This window comes from Dipodomys spectabilis, unplaced genomic scaffold, assembly GCF_019054845.1.
Source record: "Dipodomys spectabilis isolate Male_0828 unplaced genomic scaffold, ASM1905484v1 ptg000096l, whole genome shotgun sequence".
Lineage (NCBI taxonomy): Eukaryota > Metazoa > Chordata > Mammalia > Rodentia > Heteromyidae > Dipodomys > Dipodomys spectabilis.
In genome coordinates this window covers 25,811,553-25,827,448 of record NW_024870773.1, presented here as the reverse complement: position 1 = coordinate 25,827,448, position 15,896 = coordinate 25,811,553, and the positions used below count along the sequence as shown (strand labels likewise).

The window sequence follows — 15,896 nt, the reverse complement described above, 5'->3', positions numbered from 1 at the left end:
TATCTCCAATAAACCACCAGAAAACCGGAAGTGGCGCTGTAGCTCAAGTGGTAGAGCGCTCGCCTTGAGCTGAAGAGCTGAGGGACAGTGCCCAGGCCCAGAGTTCAAGCCCCACAACCGACCAAAAAAAAAAAGAACTGCAGGTGGCTGGGAATGTGGCTTAGTGGTAGAGTGCTTGCCTAACATGCATGAAGCCCTGGGCTCGATTTCTCAGTACCACGTACAAGTGGTAGGGTGCTAGCCTTGAGCAAAAGAAGGTCAGGGGCAGTGCCCAGGCCCTGAGTTCAAGCCCCAAGAGTAGCAAAAAAAAGAAAAAAGAAAAAAGATGGAAAAACTGCAGCTAAGAAAAACATCCAAAAACTATTGCTAAAGGTATACGCTTGCTGAGCATCCACAACCATCAAGTTGTGCTAAGAACCTTTTCTCTATCATTTCAGCTAATCCCTACAATAGCCCAATGAAGACATTACAAGGATAGAACTTTGCTCAAGATCACATTGGGTCCTGAACACAGGCATTGTTAAAAAGGTCCAAATGCATAGCCTAAAGATCACTAGCATGCCGGGTGCTGGTGGCTCATGCCTGTAATCCTAGCTACTTAGGAGGCTGAGATCTGAGGATCTCGGTTCAAAGCCAGCCCGGGCAGGAGAGACTGTGAGACTCCTATCTCCAATAAACCACCAGAAAACCGGAAGTGGCGCTGTAGCTCAAGTGGTAGAGCGCTCGCCTTGAGCTGAAGAGCTGAGGGACAGCGTCCAGGCCCAGAGTTCAAGCCCCATGACCGACAAAAAAAAAAAAAAAAAAAAAAAATCACTAGCGTAACACTACCTTCATTCTGCTAAATCATAAACAATTTGTGTGTGTTTATGTACCTGTGCGCTTGTCCTGGGGCTTGAACCCAGGGTCTGTGCTATTCCTGAGCTTCCTTTACTACTTCCCTCAGTGTCACTTCCAGCTTTTTCTGAGTAGTTTAGTATTGTTAAAGAGTCTCACAGGCCTTCTTGCTGGGACTGGCTTTGAACCAGGATCCTCAGATCTCAGCCTCCCAAGTAGCTAGGATTATAGGGGTGAGCCTTTAGCAAGTTCAAAGCCAGCCAAGCCAGCCAAAACTGAAATTCTCATCTCCAAATAACTACCTCTCCACCCCCCTGCCAAAATAAGTAAATTTAAATAAAATTCATCAAAATTCTCTTGGAACTTTTTTTTTTTTTGAAGTGGTACTAGTTAGCCAAGGCCTCATGCTTGCTTGGTATGCTGACAAATAGCAATTGAGCCCTGCCTCTAGCCCAGCTTTTTGCTCATTATTTTGCAGACTGAGTCTCATGGACTTTTTTAGCTCAGGTTGGCTTTCAATCTCAATCCTTCAAATCTCAGCCTCTTGACTGGCTACAGGTGTGAACAACCAGTACCTAGCTAGAATATTTGATTTATTGTTGACGTTACTTACTTTATTACCTGTCTTTAGGAGAACTATTTTTTAACCTCTACCTCTACAAGCCGTGTTCTGAGCACATTTTCAGATCACTAATAATCATTTCCCATGTCATAATTTAATCTGTCATATAGCATATAAATACACTGACAAGAATCAGAAGAAAATTAGATATAATCTTAAAAGGTTAAAAATATATGAAACAGGGCTGGGAAGGTGGCTCAGTGGTAGAGCGCTTGCCTTGCATGCTCAAGGCCCTGGGTTCGATTCCTCAGCACCACATAAGCAAAAAGAAAAAAGCCGGAAGTGGCGCTGTGGCTCAAGTGGTAGAGCACTAGCCTTGAGCTGAAGTGCTGAGGGACAGTGCCCAGGCCCAGAGTTCAGGCCCCACGACCGGACCAAAAAAAAAAAAAATATAATATATGAAACAATTTTAAACACTGTTCAACTATTTTTAAAATGCCACTGAAGTCAAACTTTTCAGGTTACAGATCAGAGACAAAAATTGATCTGACCTGGGTCTCAGCAACTCATACCTGTAATACTAGCTACTCAGAGGCTGAGTCCTAGAGGATGAAAGTTTTAAGCAAGAAAAGTCTTGTGAGATTCTATCTCCAATTAACCAGCAAAAATCTGGGCTGAAGGCATGGATTATGTGGTAAAGCACCAAGAGAACAAGCAAGGTGAATGAGTACATGCCACTGAGTTCAAATCTCAGTACTAAGAAAAAAATCTGACCTGTAAGAGTTCCTGTTTTTCTTTTTCGGTCGATCGTGGGGCTTGAAAGCTGGGCCTGAACAAGGTCCCTCAGCTCTTTAGCTCAAGGAGAGCATTCTACCACTAGAACCATAGCACCACTTCCAAGGTTTATTGGAGATTAAAAGTCTCATGGGCTTTCCTGCCTGGGTTGGCTCTGAACCTCGATCCTCTCATCTCAGCCTGCTGAGTAGCTAGGATTACAGGTGCGAGCCACTGGCACCCAGGGTGTTCCTATTTTTTATATGAAGTTTTCTTCTTTTTGAACTCTTTTCATAAACTCATATGTAACCTGAAAGTTTGACGTAAGTGACAAAACAATACAATGCCTGATAAACTACCTACCAGTTTAATAGTTTATTTATTTATTTATTGTCTACTTTTCCCAATCATCAACTCCTTGGTGTATTTCTTTTCTAGCCTGAATTTTTTGATGGACATTTATCTTTAGTTTTTAGAATATAACAGACACCAGCAATTCAAAATTAATCAACACTGTTCTCAATTTCCCATGTCCAGTTTTTTGCCAGTGAGTGATGACACCTATGTGACTGGTGCCTGGTTCCCAGCCATCTTACCCTGAGTACCCTCCATCTTCCCTATTCTAGCTATATCCTGAATATGAAATCTACAGACTCTTCTCAAAGTTACTACTGCAATTTCTGCTTTTTCCTCTTTTTCTGGGTCAAATATAGGGCTTTGTGCACTAGGCGGGACTCCACCTCTGAGTTATATCTGTACCCCTCAATTTCTGCTTTCTGACCATACTCACTTGTCAATTCTACTTACCTACCTCTCTTATTCCAACAAAAAAATTACCATGCATACCTCCAGTATATGAATCCATCTTCTCAATTTCAAGGGCAATTACTACATTTTTTTTTTTTTTTGATGCCTACAGCTGTCTTTATTATCCAACTACATGGAAACTCCATAGCATAAGATGAAGATTTCTTTTATTAGAGCAAACTGAATAAATGTATGGTTTCTCTACTAGACTACAATTTAAAATTTTCTAAATGTCTAGTACAGTGTCTGCAATATAAACATTTGTAAAGCAAAACAAAAAGCAGCTTACCAAGGGTGGATCAAGGTAGCTATGTGTTGCTGACCACGTCTGGGGGGTAATCAGGCTGTACAGAGGAAACTGCTGCTGGGGACTGTATACTGGAGGTAAATAAAATGATGTTGTATAACGCTGCTGTGTATAAAGGTTCATGTCCAGAGGTCTAAATCCATTCTTTGGCAAAAATGTGTTTATAGCTATTGCCTTTGCTTTTATCCGTGCCTGTTTGAAAACATTTGTATTACTAGTAAAATACTTAGGAACATTGATTAGATATTAAAGAAGGTATAATCAACTGCTTACCTTAATTGGTTTTCCTTGAAAAGTTTTGACTTCTTCTCGAAGATACCTGTAAGCCTAAGGGAAAAATCATCCAAAATATCATTCTGTTAATCTTGTAAGTAAGATAGAAACTGATAGTTAACTCCATAATTCAAATAAAGAATTGTGGTTCTCTTTGGGCCACAAATCCCCTAAAATAACTTCTTCCGTGCAATGGAATGTTTGCAGAAAATCTCGTAAGACTTGTATGTAATTTTCTAAGTACTAATAAATCAGAAAACCCTCCCACATACACAGGCTAAGAATTCTGATGTAGGATGTAACAATGAATACTGAGTATTAGTACTAATCCCAATATGAAATTGGAATTATGCAGTTCAGGTAACAGTAAATAGGAATAGAAAAAGATGTGGACTTAAGTGTTCAAGTCATTCCTTATTTCTATCAAGCCCCCATTAAACTGAGTATGTGTCCAACCATATTCACTAGGCAGGTCAGCCATGTGCACACTGCTCCACAAGCAGTGCTTCTCACCTCTTGTTCAGCCTGTCCCCTTCTATTCAATTAGAACCTGTTTTCCAGGTTTTTGTGTTTTCTCTTCTGAACCTCCCTTTTGCACCATTTAATACGACATACTTGTCCATTTGTTTCCCCCAAACAAGATGCTTCCTTCAAGAGCAATGAGACAAGTACCCTTCCCTTCTTTGATATCCTCAAGAAGTTTTCCTTCCATACCTTAAAGACACCTTGCAAATGACGCTCTCTAAAAGATTATTTTCCCACTTTCAAACAGTAAAGCCTTTCTCTGTCCAGATATAGGCTTATTCTCTTAAAATGTCCTTAACAAAGTAATGTCTTACTTTTCTATATTGCTACAGAAGCTATCTATAAAAACATATCTATTTAAATTTCTACAACTCAATTTTCTCTCTTCTTTATATTCAAAGTGAACATGATAATCGGAGTACTCAGCCTTATTTTCACTATGTACTAATATCAAACATTTGTGAACCATGTACTTCATAGGTGATGAAGGAAATAACTTACCTGTTGTGCATCAGCTTCTGTTTCAAATGTAATAAACCAATTATCATTGTAGGCAAATTCACAGTTTATAAATTTTGGTAAATTATCTCCTTTAAATAGTGCTTCTACTTCCTATAGAAAATAGAAATAAGAAATTAATTTCCTCTATGCCACTTTTTATCTTCAACAATTTAAAACCCACCTTTAAGACAGAGTCTAACATGCTACGGTGACTAACCAGTAGTTTTCAGACTAAGTATGTAGAGGCTCCAGAATTCATAGAGCCTCTAGCTCTCAGGTCTTTGGCCTGACACAGAAACAATCATCCAAAATTATTAAAATGAACAACCCCGGGGGGGGGGGGGGGAGGGGGGAGAAGGGAAGAGAGAGAGGGAGAGAGGGAGGAAGGGGGAGGGAGGGGCAGAGAATGGTTTCTCTGCCAGAATAAAAAATTTCCTATATTCAAAGGACATGATATAGAATGATTAGAAAGATATTGCCTTAACAATGGGGAAAATGAACCTTAGAGGAAAGGCTGCTCTGACTCCATCCAACAAATAATCCTTAATGATCAAACTGGTTCCAAGAAACTTTTTTTGGAAAAGGGATCTTGTTCTTTTGCTCATGCTGGCCTTGAACTTATGTCTCAGGCTCCTGAAAAACTGTGTTGCCATCAAGTATCCACACTACCCCTCAAAACCAAACATATGAAAATTTGCAACGATACAAAAATACTCAGTACTGAGTAAAGTAAAATGAGATGGTGTCTGCCTATAATCCTTGCTACCAGGGGGTAGAGATTGGGAGTAGCTTGAGACCAGCCTGGGCAAAAAGTTGAGAAGATCTCTTATTTCAACTGAAAAAAAATAAAGGAGCACCATGGTTCAGGCTGGTCCAGGAATAAACCTGAGACCACATTTGAAAAATAACCATGGCAAAATGGGTGGGTGGGGGGCATGACACAAGTGGTGTAGTGTCTGCCTAGCAAGCACAAGATCCTGAGTTCAATTCTGCCAAAAGAGAAAACAATACATCAAATTCAGAAGCTGAACTTGACTAGTTAGTATTAGTACTTTAAACTCAAATGAACCTTCAATGCTCTGAGACTGATAATCTAGAATAGTTTAACTTTCTGTCCCTGCTTCCAGAGACTCTAAACTATTTTACAAAACTTAGGTCAATATTTAAGATATTCTTTCTGATTACTGACAAACATGTGGTTACATTCAAGAACTACAGAAGTGTCTAGAAACTTCTATCTAGTTCTTTGCATTGTAGCCTCCTCCTTTGTTTCCCCTTCCCATCCTCCCCACCCCCACCAAAGTTGTAAAGCTCATTTTCCCACATAACGACTTGTACCTCTCATTGTTGCAATGGATCCACCTGTATCCCCATTTAAACAATTTGTTTTTTCCCTTCCCCTCCACAAATTATACCAACCTCAAATACAGTGAAAGCAGGGGTTATACCATGGGGGAGGGACATACAAAGCAACAAAGAAATAATCTTATAAATGTGTTAGAAACAATCGCACAAAAGAAAAACAGTTGAATATGTATCTTAGGGTTCATTTCCCTAACATCACTTATCTGACTTTTTCTGCTTGACTCAGACATATACTAGTTATTGCAAATAAGGGAAACCATGGGACCTATGTTTCTTTGGGCCTGGCTTACTTCACTTAATATAATTTTTTCCAAGTCTTTCCATTTCCTAACAAATGGGGCAATGTCATTCTTTCTGATGGAAGCATAGAATTCCATTGTGTATATATACCACATTTTCTTGATCCATTCATCTACTGAGGGGCATCTGGGTTGGTTCCATATCTTAGCTATGGTAAATAATGCTGCAATAAACATAGTCATGCTGGTAGCTTTAGTGTGGCCTTGTTTGTGATCATTTGGGTAAATGCCCAAAAGTGGGATTGCTGGGTCATAGAGGAGCTCTATGTGGAGTCTTTTGAGGAACCTCCATACTGCTTTCCAAAGTGGTTGAACAAGTTTACACTCCCACCAACAATGCAGTAAGGTTCCCTTTTGTCCACATCCCCTCCTATCCAGTTCTTTTAAGCCCAAGTAGATGGGGCCTGCAACATAGAGTCCCGGGAAACATATTTCCCTTAATTTTCTTATTCAGATTGCTTTGGACTATTTCCTTTCCTTTATATTTCAATTTCATGAGATTTTCTCTGAACCTTTTCTCTTAAGATTTGTGTTGTTCAAGTTTTACTACATACCCAATCTATGTAGTTTTTATACAAAGAAATTTGTAACTAAATGTAGAAAATTCTACTTGGGTATACACTTTGTCCATTTTTAAGTCATGAAAATTAGGATATGTGTCCAAATTATCTTGAATAAAAACATCTAAATTAATAAATTATTCAGAATCTTAATAAAAATATAAAGGAAAAGGCATAGTATTTAATTTTTCTACATAGCAATGTAGAATTAGGAAATACATCTTGTATTGAATCAACAGTAAACTCTAGAACAAGATCATGATTTCTTTCCCTGGGTGCATCCTTGTTGGAATCCTGACAGTTGCTACATTTTACAAATATTTTCCTTAACAAACTTTCACACTATTCTATTGGGACAAAACAGAAATGCTAATTTCTATTTTCAAATAGGAATGACTTTCCTCTGAATGACTTCATGTGAAATCACACCAGACAGGAAATAAAAGACTAACCAACTTGACTGGATTCTTTGAAAAACTCCAAAGTAGGAAGCTGCTGCTCTATTTACAATGCCCTTTTTTTATTTTTAATTTTTTATTGTAAAGATACTATACAGAGGGTTACAGTTACATGAGTAAGGTAATGAGTACACTTCCTATTGAGCATTGTTACCCCCTCCATTGTTTTCCCCCTACTATCCCTTCCTCCCTACCTTCCCCGAGGTTTTTTTTTTTTAAATTGTGATTAAGTGATTACATAATTTCCCAAATTTCACAGTATTGTGGAATAATGGTGCTCATTTAAAGTCACAAGCTCAGTCTAACTTTCCTGGAGTAAATTGTCTATCACGGTCTATAACATATAACGGTGTACACCTATACACCATACATGTGATCAGCAGCATGGGGATATACAATGCTCTTTTATAAATATTTACCATGACAAAAAAAAAAATCTTCTTTATCTTAATTTTGGGGTTTGTTCTTTTTTCTTAATGAATACTTAACTGCTAGGTATTGAAACATACAAACCCTCACTAGCTTTTGGTGGAGAGCTGTCCTCAGACCAAAGGTATGAGTCATTTCCCCTTACAAATGAATCATAGTGTAATTGTCAGTGGGCAAACCCTGGGTAAAGTATTATCATAATCTTATACCTTCTATACAATGTAGACCTAATAAAATTAAAAAACAAAAAAAACAAAAAGCTCTCAGGAAAATGACCAAGTACTTATGAGAAGAAAAATGACTTACTTCTACAGGGGTAGATTCAGATATTTCACGAAGTATCACTATACAGCGGTTTTGATTTGGCCTTACTTTTTCCCCCTTTTCATCCACTTGGACTAAAGGTAAAGCTATGAAGAAAAGAAAATTAAATAGTAAAACAAGTATTTCCAAATACTTCTAGCATTAAGTATTGCTAAGTGCACAAAAGCCTATATAATAGCAAACTATCAAAAGTTTTGAAACTCTACAAAGAAAAACAAATAGCTTAAAACAATATTGCATGTTACATTTTCAAAATTAAAAAACAGTTAAAAGATACTGCAAGAGTTATTACATATGCAACCCTGGGAAACAAAGGTCCCAGACAGCTCAAATATGAGGTAGATTAAAACATTTGTCTACTTTCTCCTTTGTACAAGTCCCGACAATCAAATAATTCTGTCTTACTTAACCTTCCTATATTTTAGTATTTTAAGATTCATAAAAAGTTGGGTTGTCAGTGGCTCACGCCTGTAATCGTAGTAACCAGGAGGCTGAGATCTGAGGAAGTTGGTTCAAGGCCAGCCCAAGCAGGAAAGTCTGTGAGACTTATTTCCAATTTACCACCAGAAAACTGAAAGTGGAGCTGTGGCTCAAGTGGTAGACTGACAGCCTTGAGCTGAAGAGCTGAGGGACAGCGCCCAGGCCCAGAGTTCAAGCCCCATGACCAAAAAAAAAAAAAAAAAAAAAAAAAAAGAATCACAAAAAGTTTCCATGTACCCTTTATCCTACTCCCCCTAATCATAATATCTTGTATTACTAACTCAGGAACAAGTCAGATTTCACTTGTTTAACATGAACCTATCTGCTAAATCTGTGTTTTGGAATTCAGCATTCTATGATGGCAATCAAGGCTCAGAGGTATTGATCAATGTGAAGACACAAAACACCAATATCAGGAATTGAAGAGATAGCACTGCTATAGGTCTCACAATATTCAAAAGCATAGTAGAGAATATTATAAAAACTTTACACCAATAAATGTGACAACTTATATGTAAGAGAAATTTTTGTGTATGTGCCAGTCCTGGAGCTTGAACTCAGGACCTGTGTGTGCTTTCTCTGAGCTTTTTTATTTTGCTCAAAACTAGCACTACCACTTGAGCCACAGCTCCACTTCCCCTATTTCTAAAATATAAGTCTAGGTATTTCAGTGGGCAGAGATGTGAGAACTGAGTTCAGATATGAAAACAACCCAGATGCCCCACCACAGATGAATGGATCCAAAAATTGTGATATCTATACACAATGGAATATTATGCAGCCATTAGAAATGACAAAATAATGGCATTTGCAGGGAAATGATGGAGCTAGAAGAAATCGTGTTGAGCGAGGTAAGCCAAGAACGAAGAGACAAACGGTACATTGTCTCCCTGATAAGTGGATGCTAAATCCAAAATGTTAGGTGATACGACAAAACTAACAGGACTTAAGAAACAAAGAACTCCCACTCATCTGGTTGAACCACTACTAAATATCCCCATGTTGCTGATCACATATATGGTATATAACATGTGAACACTGTTATGTTACAGACTGTGATAGACAATTTGCTCCAGGAAAGTTAGATGAACTTGTGACTTTAAATGAGCATCATTGTTCCACAATACTGTGAAATTCAGGAAATTATGTAATCACTTAATCACAATCAAAAAAAAAAAAAAAAAGAACCTCGGGGAAGGTAGGGAGGTAGGGGGAAAACAATGGAGGGGATAACAATGTTCAAGAGGAAGTGTACTCATTACCTCACTCATGCAACTGTAACCCTCTGTATAGTATCTTTACAAAAAAAAAAAAATATATATATATATATTAAAAAAAACAAACAAACTAGCACTACCACTTGAGCCACAGCTCCACTTCCCCTATTTCTAAAATATAAGTCTAGGTATTTGGGTGGGCTGAGATGTGAGAACTGAGTTCAAAACCGGTCTGAGGAGACAAATTCTTAAGACTCTTACCTCCAATTAAAGAACAAAAAACCAGAGTGGAGGCTTGGGTTTTGTAATAGAGTAATATCCTTGAGTGAAGGAGCCAAGCAAGAGGTGAGGCTCTAAGTTCAAGCCCAGTACAAACAAGATGAGCACTTTATCATCAATTATACCTAAGAAATGCTGTTTTCCTTTCTTTAAGAAACAGATTGTAGAAGCTAAGTCTGCAAAGCAAACTAGAATACAAATAAACTATTGTGAAATGATAGGTAAATGAAAACTGTGACACAACGGGTAACACTTCAAGGATTTACATTTCCTGAAATCTCTGGGTTTCTGACGCAACATTTAAACATTCGTTAAGTTGTTGCCAAATTTCAAAGAAAAAAGTTCATTCACAATATCCTTCTAAGGAAAAATGTAAGATTTCACCAACATTTAAGCAGTAAGTCTGAAATTCTCTCCAGTAGCAAAAATGCTAATTAAAATGTATTTTATTCTAATGACAAAGAGTAGTATTTATCTTCAACATAATAACTCACATTAAAATATTCCCTAGAACTTCTTTTTCCTTCAAGTGATCCATAATATGTCTCAAGTTTCATTTAGTGCTCTCATTATGTGGACATATGAGACAGGAAGGAAAAGCCAGGAACGGCTTGAACTGACAGCAAATATTATCAGATGGCTACAAGCATAAAGCCTCACACGAACAGCAATGGTATGAAGACCAGTTTTATTCATTTAAAATTGTTATTTACTTACATCTTAGCACTTCAACAATCAAATCCACATCAGTACTGAGTTTCTTGATATGGTCAAGGTTAGCTACCGTAGTAATTGGCACATATTGATCACTATCCATCTGTGATATGAGATACATGTCACTAGCGAGATTCTCCCTGTTGAAAGAAAACAAATGTAACTGCTGGTTTTTTAAGGAGTTTCATAGGAGATACAATTGTGGTGCTCTACAGCTTTGGAGTTAGATCTAAATCTTGAGTCATAATCTCATCTTTGCTCTCTCTGTCCTTACATACTTACACATTTTACAAAGACACTTGGAAAGAGAGAGAGCAGAAGTAGATCCACACTGAACTTGATGCAAACTAATGAGTAGTTAATTCTTTCTAAAATAAAATTAGAGCACATCTTTCTTTTAAAACGCTTGTGCAGCTGGGCGCTAGTGGCTCAAGCCCATAATCCATAATCCTAAGTACTCCGGAGGCTGAGATCTGAGGATCGTGGTTCAAAGCCAACCCAGGCAAGAAAGTCCGTAGACTCTTATGTCCAATTAACTACCAGAAAACAGGACGTGGCCCTGTAGCTCAAGTGGTAAGAGTGCTTACCTTGAGCTGAAGAGCTCAGAGATAGTGCCCAAGCCCAGAGTTAAGCCCCAGGAAGACCGGCACAAAATATTACATATAGATACACACACACACAAACACACACACACACACACACACACACACACACACGACACAAAATATTACACACACACACGCACACGCACACGCACGTATGTTATTCTAAAGTAAGGAAATCCAGATTAAGTCAACAAGATAAGGCTGGGATAAGATAAGGTCAATACCCAGAGTACAAGCAATAGTCTGGAACACTTGGCTAGAGAAGCTGCAATTTTGTGTCTGGTTTTCTAGCAGCCAGAATTAAAAAGAAGGAAACAGATCAGTAACTTTACCCACAAGATCAAAAGGTATGCCACAAATAATCACTAAGATGAGCTGCTTCCTGCTATTTTGGCCACACATAACTGCACCTGGTGAATTCTCAGGAAAAAGACAATGTGTAAGATAATGAAAAAGCCTTAAAAAAAAAAAAATCAATACTGAAGTACAATAGTAGGTTTCCCAGGACCTCTTCTTACAATGTTCCACCAAAGGCCAATGAGAACTGCAGAATTCCGAGTGACTGATACATAAGAGGGAAATGCTGCTGTGTCTTTCCTCTCAGCTAACTACTGCTTTGCTTAGATGCTGGTAGTCAAGACTACCTTAGAGCTAGACAAGGACTTGTGAACAACAAGGGGCTGTGATTTTCAACTGTGCCACTGAGTATACTTTCACATTATGCCACTATGTAATATACTCAAGTGTTGCCAATTTGTGACAAAATAGAAGCAGAAGGAAGGTCCAAAAACAGGTCCTCCACCCCAGTTTCAAAGCATCTTCATTATCTGCCTTTACCAGACAATCTGTGAGGTCTTCAGGGCTCCAGAGACAACACTTGAAAAATCAGTACTGATAGAACTTTACACAGGGCCAAGAAGCTACCTTTAAGCTCAAAGAAAACTATATTTAACCCAAACTTGTACATCCATTTTTGTCACTTGACATGAAAGGTTCTACCATATTTCTAAATAAAAAAAATAATGACTCAGGGTAAAAAAGACAGTATACATATTAGTGCTATAATAAACAATTTACTCCTACAGAAAGAATGTAGGCCAAGCCTTTAACTTCAAGCTGCAAGTGAGACTGAAGATATTAAGCCCTTACTGCAGGGAGTGGGCAAGTGTACACATGTGTGTGTGCATGTGTGTGTGTGTCTATGTCTGTATGTGTGTACAGGAATCCATACAACTCAGATAATCAACAGCAAGATGAATTTCTAGACCCATCTATAGGGGGGAACCACTGACCAGAGGACTGTGATTTGTTCTTCAACATACAAAAGGCTACTAACATGACATACTAGCTCCCTGATTAATAAATGCACATACACAGAGATGACTAATAGACATATATTCTGATGAAAAAATCACATTTGCATGTTCTAGAGACATTGCTCAGCAGTAAACCCACCTGCTTGGAAAGCATGAAGTCCCAACTTCAAATGTATTACAAAATGAATAGATTGATCAATCTCGTTTTTAGATAATAATGAATTCACTAATATCATAGATACTAGGTACTAGAAAAATTACTACCAACCTTACCTAGATAAGCAGAACTCCAACGTTTTCTTAAGAACTTCTCGAGGGTCTTCTTCCTGACTTTCTGGTTGAGGCTCATTTCCTCCTACATATAGGTAAAGATCAATTCAGGAAAAAAATGTCTTAAATTTTACCAAGTAAGTAATTTAATATGACAGTACACACACACACACACACACACTTCCCTTTACATAAATATACAGAGAAGAAATTATTTTACCAACTAGAAAAATTGCCAAAAAAGCTCCACAGAACAACAAGAAAACCTGAAAACCAAACAAAATAAAATAGATTCCTTTTCTTTTCTCTAAAACAAAAATAGCTGAAAGCCAGGCCCAGCTGGTCAAGCTTGTAATCCTAGTGACTCAGAATGTTCAGTTCCAGAGGCTCGCGGTTCAAAGTCAGCCCAGGCAGAAAATACTTCATCTCTAAAATAACTAGCAAAAAGCTGAGCAGGAGGCATGACTAAAATGGTAGAGCACCAGCTGAACAAATAAGACAGGCACATGTGAGGTCCTGAATTCAAACCAAAAAATCAAAACAAAAACAGCTTAGAAAATAATCGGATTAAAATTTCACTAATGAAGTTTAGCAGTGACTCTTTAACACAAAATGGCTGGTATAAATAGCTGATGTCTCGAATCACTTTAAAATGGATTTGTATTGGGAGAGATCCAGGGAAGGGACAATGTCCAAAAAGAATGTACTCTACCTGACTTAAGTAACTGTAACCCTCTGTACATCACCTTTATAACAATAAAAAATTTACAAAAAATATTTGCAGGTAATGGAAAAAGGATAGATACCAAATAATATAAAGAAAGAATTAAAAGAAGGAAAAGATAAATATAGGTAAAAATAAATGCTGTAGATCGTAAATAGTTTGTACACTATAGCCTTAAATTTACATTTCCAACTAGTCAAAGGGACAAGTAGAAAACTGTTTGGTTACAGTATACAAGTAAGTCAGAGCTTCAGGTGACCCAAAACAATCCTGGGATAAAGAGCTATGCAATGTCTAGTGATTTAGGCCTCTAATGGAGTGAAATAGTTTATACAAAGAGAAGAGCCCCTGCCTTTGCCAGCATACTAGACACTGAACAAACAGGAATTTTAACAACCTTGAGATGAAACGCATTCAAGTGCTAAGAACAAAGAATGTTTTCATATGCTCTTATATAAATTAGCCTGGAATAATCATATATGTGCCAGGGTAATACAACAAACACTCTATTTTAAAAGTCAAAGTTAATGACCATGGAAAAGCAAAGACACAGTAGGACATTTAGAACAGCAGGGGCTAGGAAGGTGGTTCAGTGGTAGAGTGCTTGCCTTGCATGCATGAGGCCCTGGGTTTGATTCCTCAGCACCACATTCACAGAAAAAGCCGGAAGTGGGTGCTTGGCTCAAGTGGTAGAGCACTAGCCTTGAGCTGAAGAGCTGAGGGACAGCGCCCAGGCCCAGAGTTCAAGCCCCACGATGGACCAAAAAAAAAAAAAAAAAGAATAGAACAACATAGTTCATTTCACTCTTCCTAATGAAAAAGAAAAACAAAATTGCTAAAATCACCAAAGAGAAAAATACTGTAAATAACACCAGGAGATGTGAGATAAAACATGACCTGTCATTCCTTCATCTAGAGACATTCCTTTTAAATTCACATTCCAACTTCAATATTTAATAGATATTTACTAAGTATTACAGAAAATATTATATTCAGCCTAAATAAGGCAAAGCCTCTTTTCATGGGTCAACATTCCAGTTCAAGAAGCAGGCAGACTGTTAGGGAAGTGAGACAGGAAATAGCAAAGGGACAGAGCAACATCATGCTCTTCTGGATAGGAGGTGCTACCTCATTTGATCTGACCTGAGAGAGATAAGGTATGGGAAATGTGGGAAGTAAGTTCTACATGTGCTGCAACAAAGGCCTTTAGGCCTTTAGAGGGTAGTCAGGAAATACTAAGGAGGCTGGCATAACCAAGAAGAGTGAGAAAATAGAGTAAGAAAGAAGCCTCAGAGTAGGATATTATAATAGAGTTGGATGCCAGAATTTTAATCTAAATAGGAAGCCAAATCAGGGCTGCATATAGATTACTATTACTGAACTATTTGTTGAAAAGACTACCCTTTTTCCTGTCTTTGCCTTTCTGCAAGCAGACAGAAGCATAGGTAGGAGGATTGATGTCTACACCAGCCCTGAAAAAATTTTGAGATCCTATGCAAAAAATAACTAAAGCAAAAAACAAAAAAAAAAAAAACCCAAAACAAAACAAAACACTGGAGGCATGACTCAAGTATGATACACGATTGGGCTATGTTAGCCCCAGAATTTAAACACTAGTACCTTAAAAAAAAAAGTGTTGTATATACTACAACATTAAAGTCTAAGGCAACAAAACTGATAAAATTGATTTTATAAAAATTAGATTTTTATACATCAAAAGATACTATCAGCCAGGGGCTGGTAGCTGATGCCTGATGCCTGTAATTCTAGCTACTCAGAAAGGTAAGATCTGAGGATCATGGTTTGAAGTCAGCTCAGGCAGGAAAGTCTATGTGACTCTTACCTCCAATTAACCAGCTGTGGCTTAAGTGAGCACTATTCTTTAGAAAAAAGCAGCTCATGGATAGCACATAGGCCCTGAGTTCAGGCCCCAGGACTACCCCTCCCTCCACCTCCCCAAAAAGAAAGTAGAGCAGCCACCTTTGCTTCAGAAAGAATGGGCTTCAAAGAAAGGAAATTTGCTTTAATGATAAAGGAGTCAAATCTCTTAAGACCTAACAATGTGTGAGCCTAACAGAAACACTGGCACAAACACTATGGAAATCAGTTTGGTCTTCCAAACTGTGTTTGTATAACACTAAACAAACTTTCTAGTGTAAGTACACAACTACTGCACTCTGGAGTTTAAGGAATCAAACTGTCATGTCTATATAAAAACTTGTACACTGATTGTTTATCACCGTCATTTAAACTGCCAAAACATGGAGGCAACC

The 15,896-nt window shown here is 37.9% G+C and overlaps 1 protein-coding gene across 3 annotated transcripts in view; it reads right to left on the bottom strand.

The window, feature by feature from the left end:
* Larp4b (La ribonucleoprotein 4B) overlaps positions 1-15,896 on the bottom strand; it is an 89,692-nt gene that overhangs the window by 32,643 nt on the left and 41,153 nt on the right. For all 3 annotated transcript variants that reach the window (XR_006148355.1, XM_042685906.1, XM_042685907.1), the window contains 6 exons: positions 12,903-12,984; positions 10,712-10,848; positions 8,001-8,104; positions 4,584-4,694; positions 3,558-3,611; positions 3,267-3,476 (listed from right to left, as the gene is read on the bottom strand). Coding sequence is in view for 2 of the 3 variants with exons in the window: in XM_042685906.1 (XP_042541840.1) it covers positions 3,267-3,476; positions 3,558-3,611; positions 4,584-4,694; positions 8,001-8,104; positions 10,712-10,848; positions 12,903-12,984 (698 nt within the window). In the remaining variant the exon portion in view is untranslated. The remainder of the gene's footprint in view (positions 1-3,266; positions 3,477-3,557; positions 3,612-4,583; positions 4,695-8,000; positions 8,105-10,711; positions 10,849-12,902; positions 12,985-15,896) is intronic.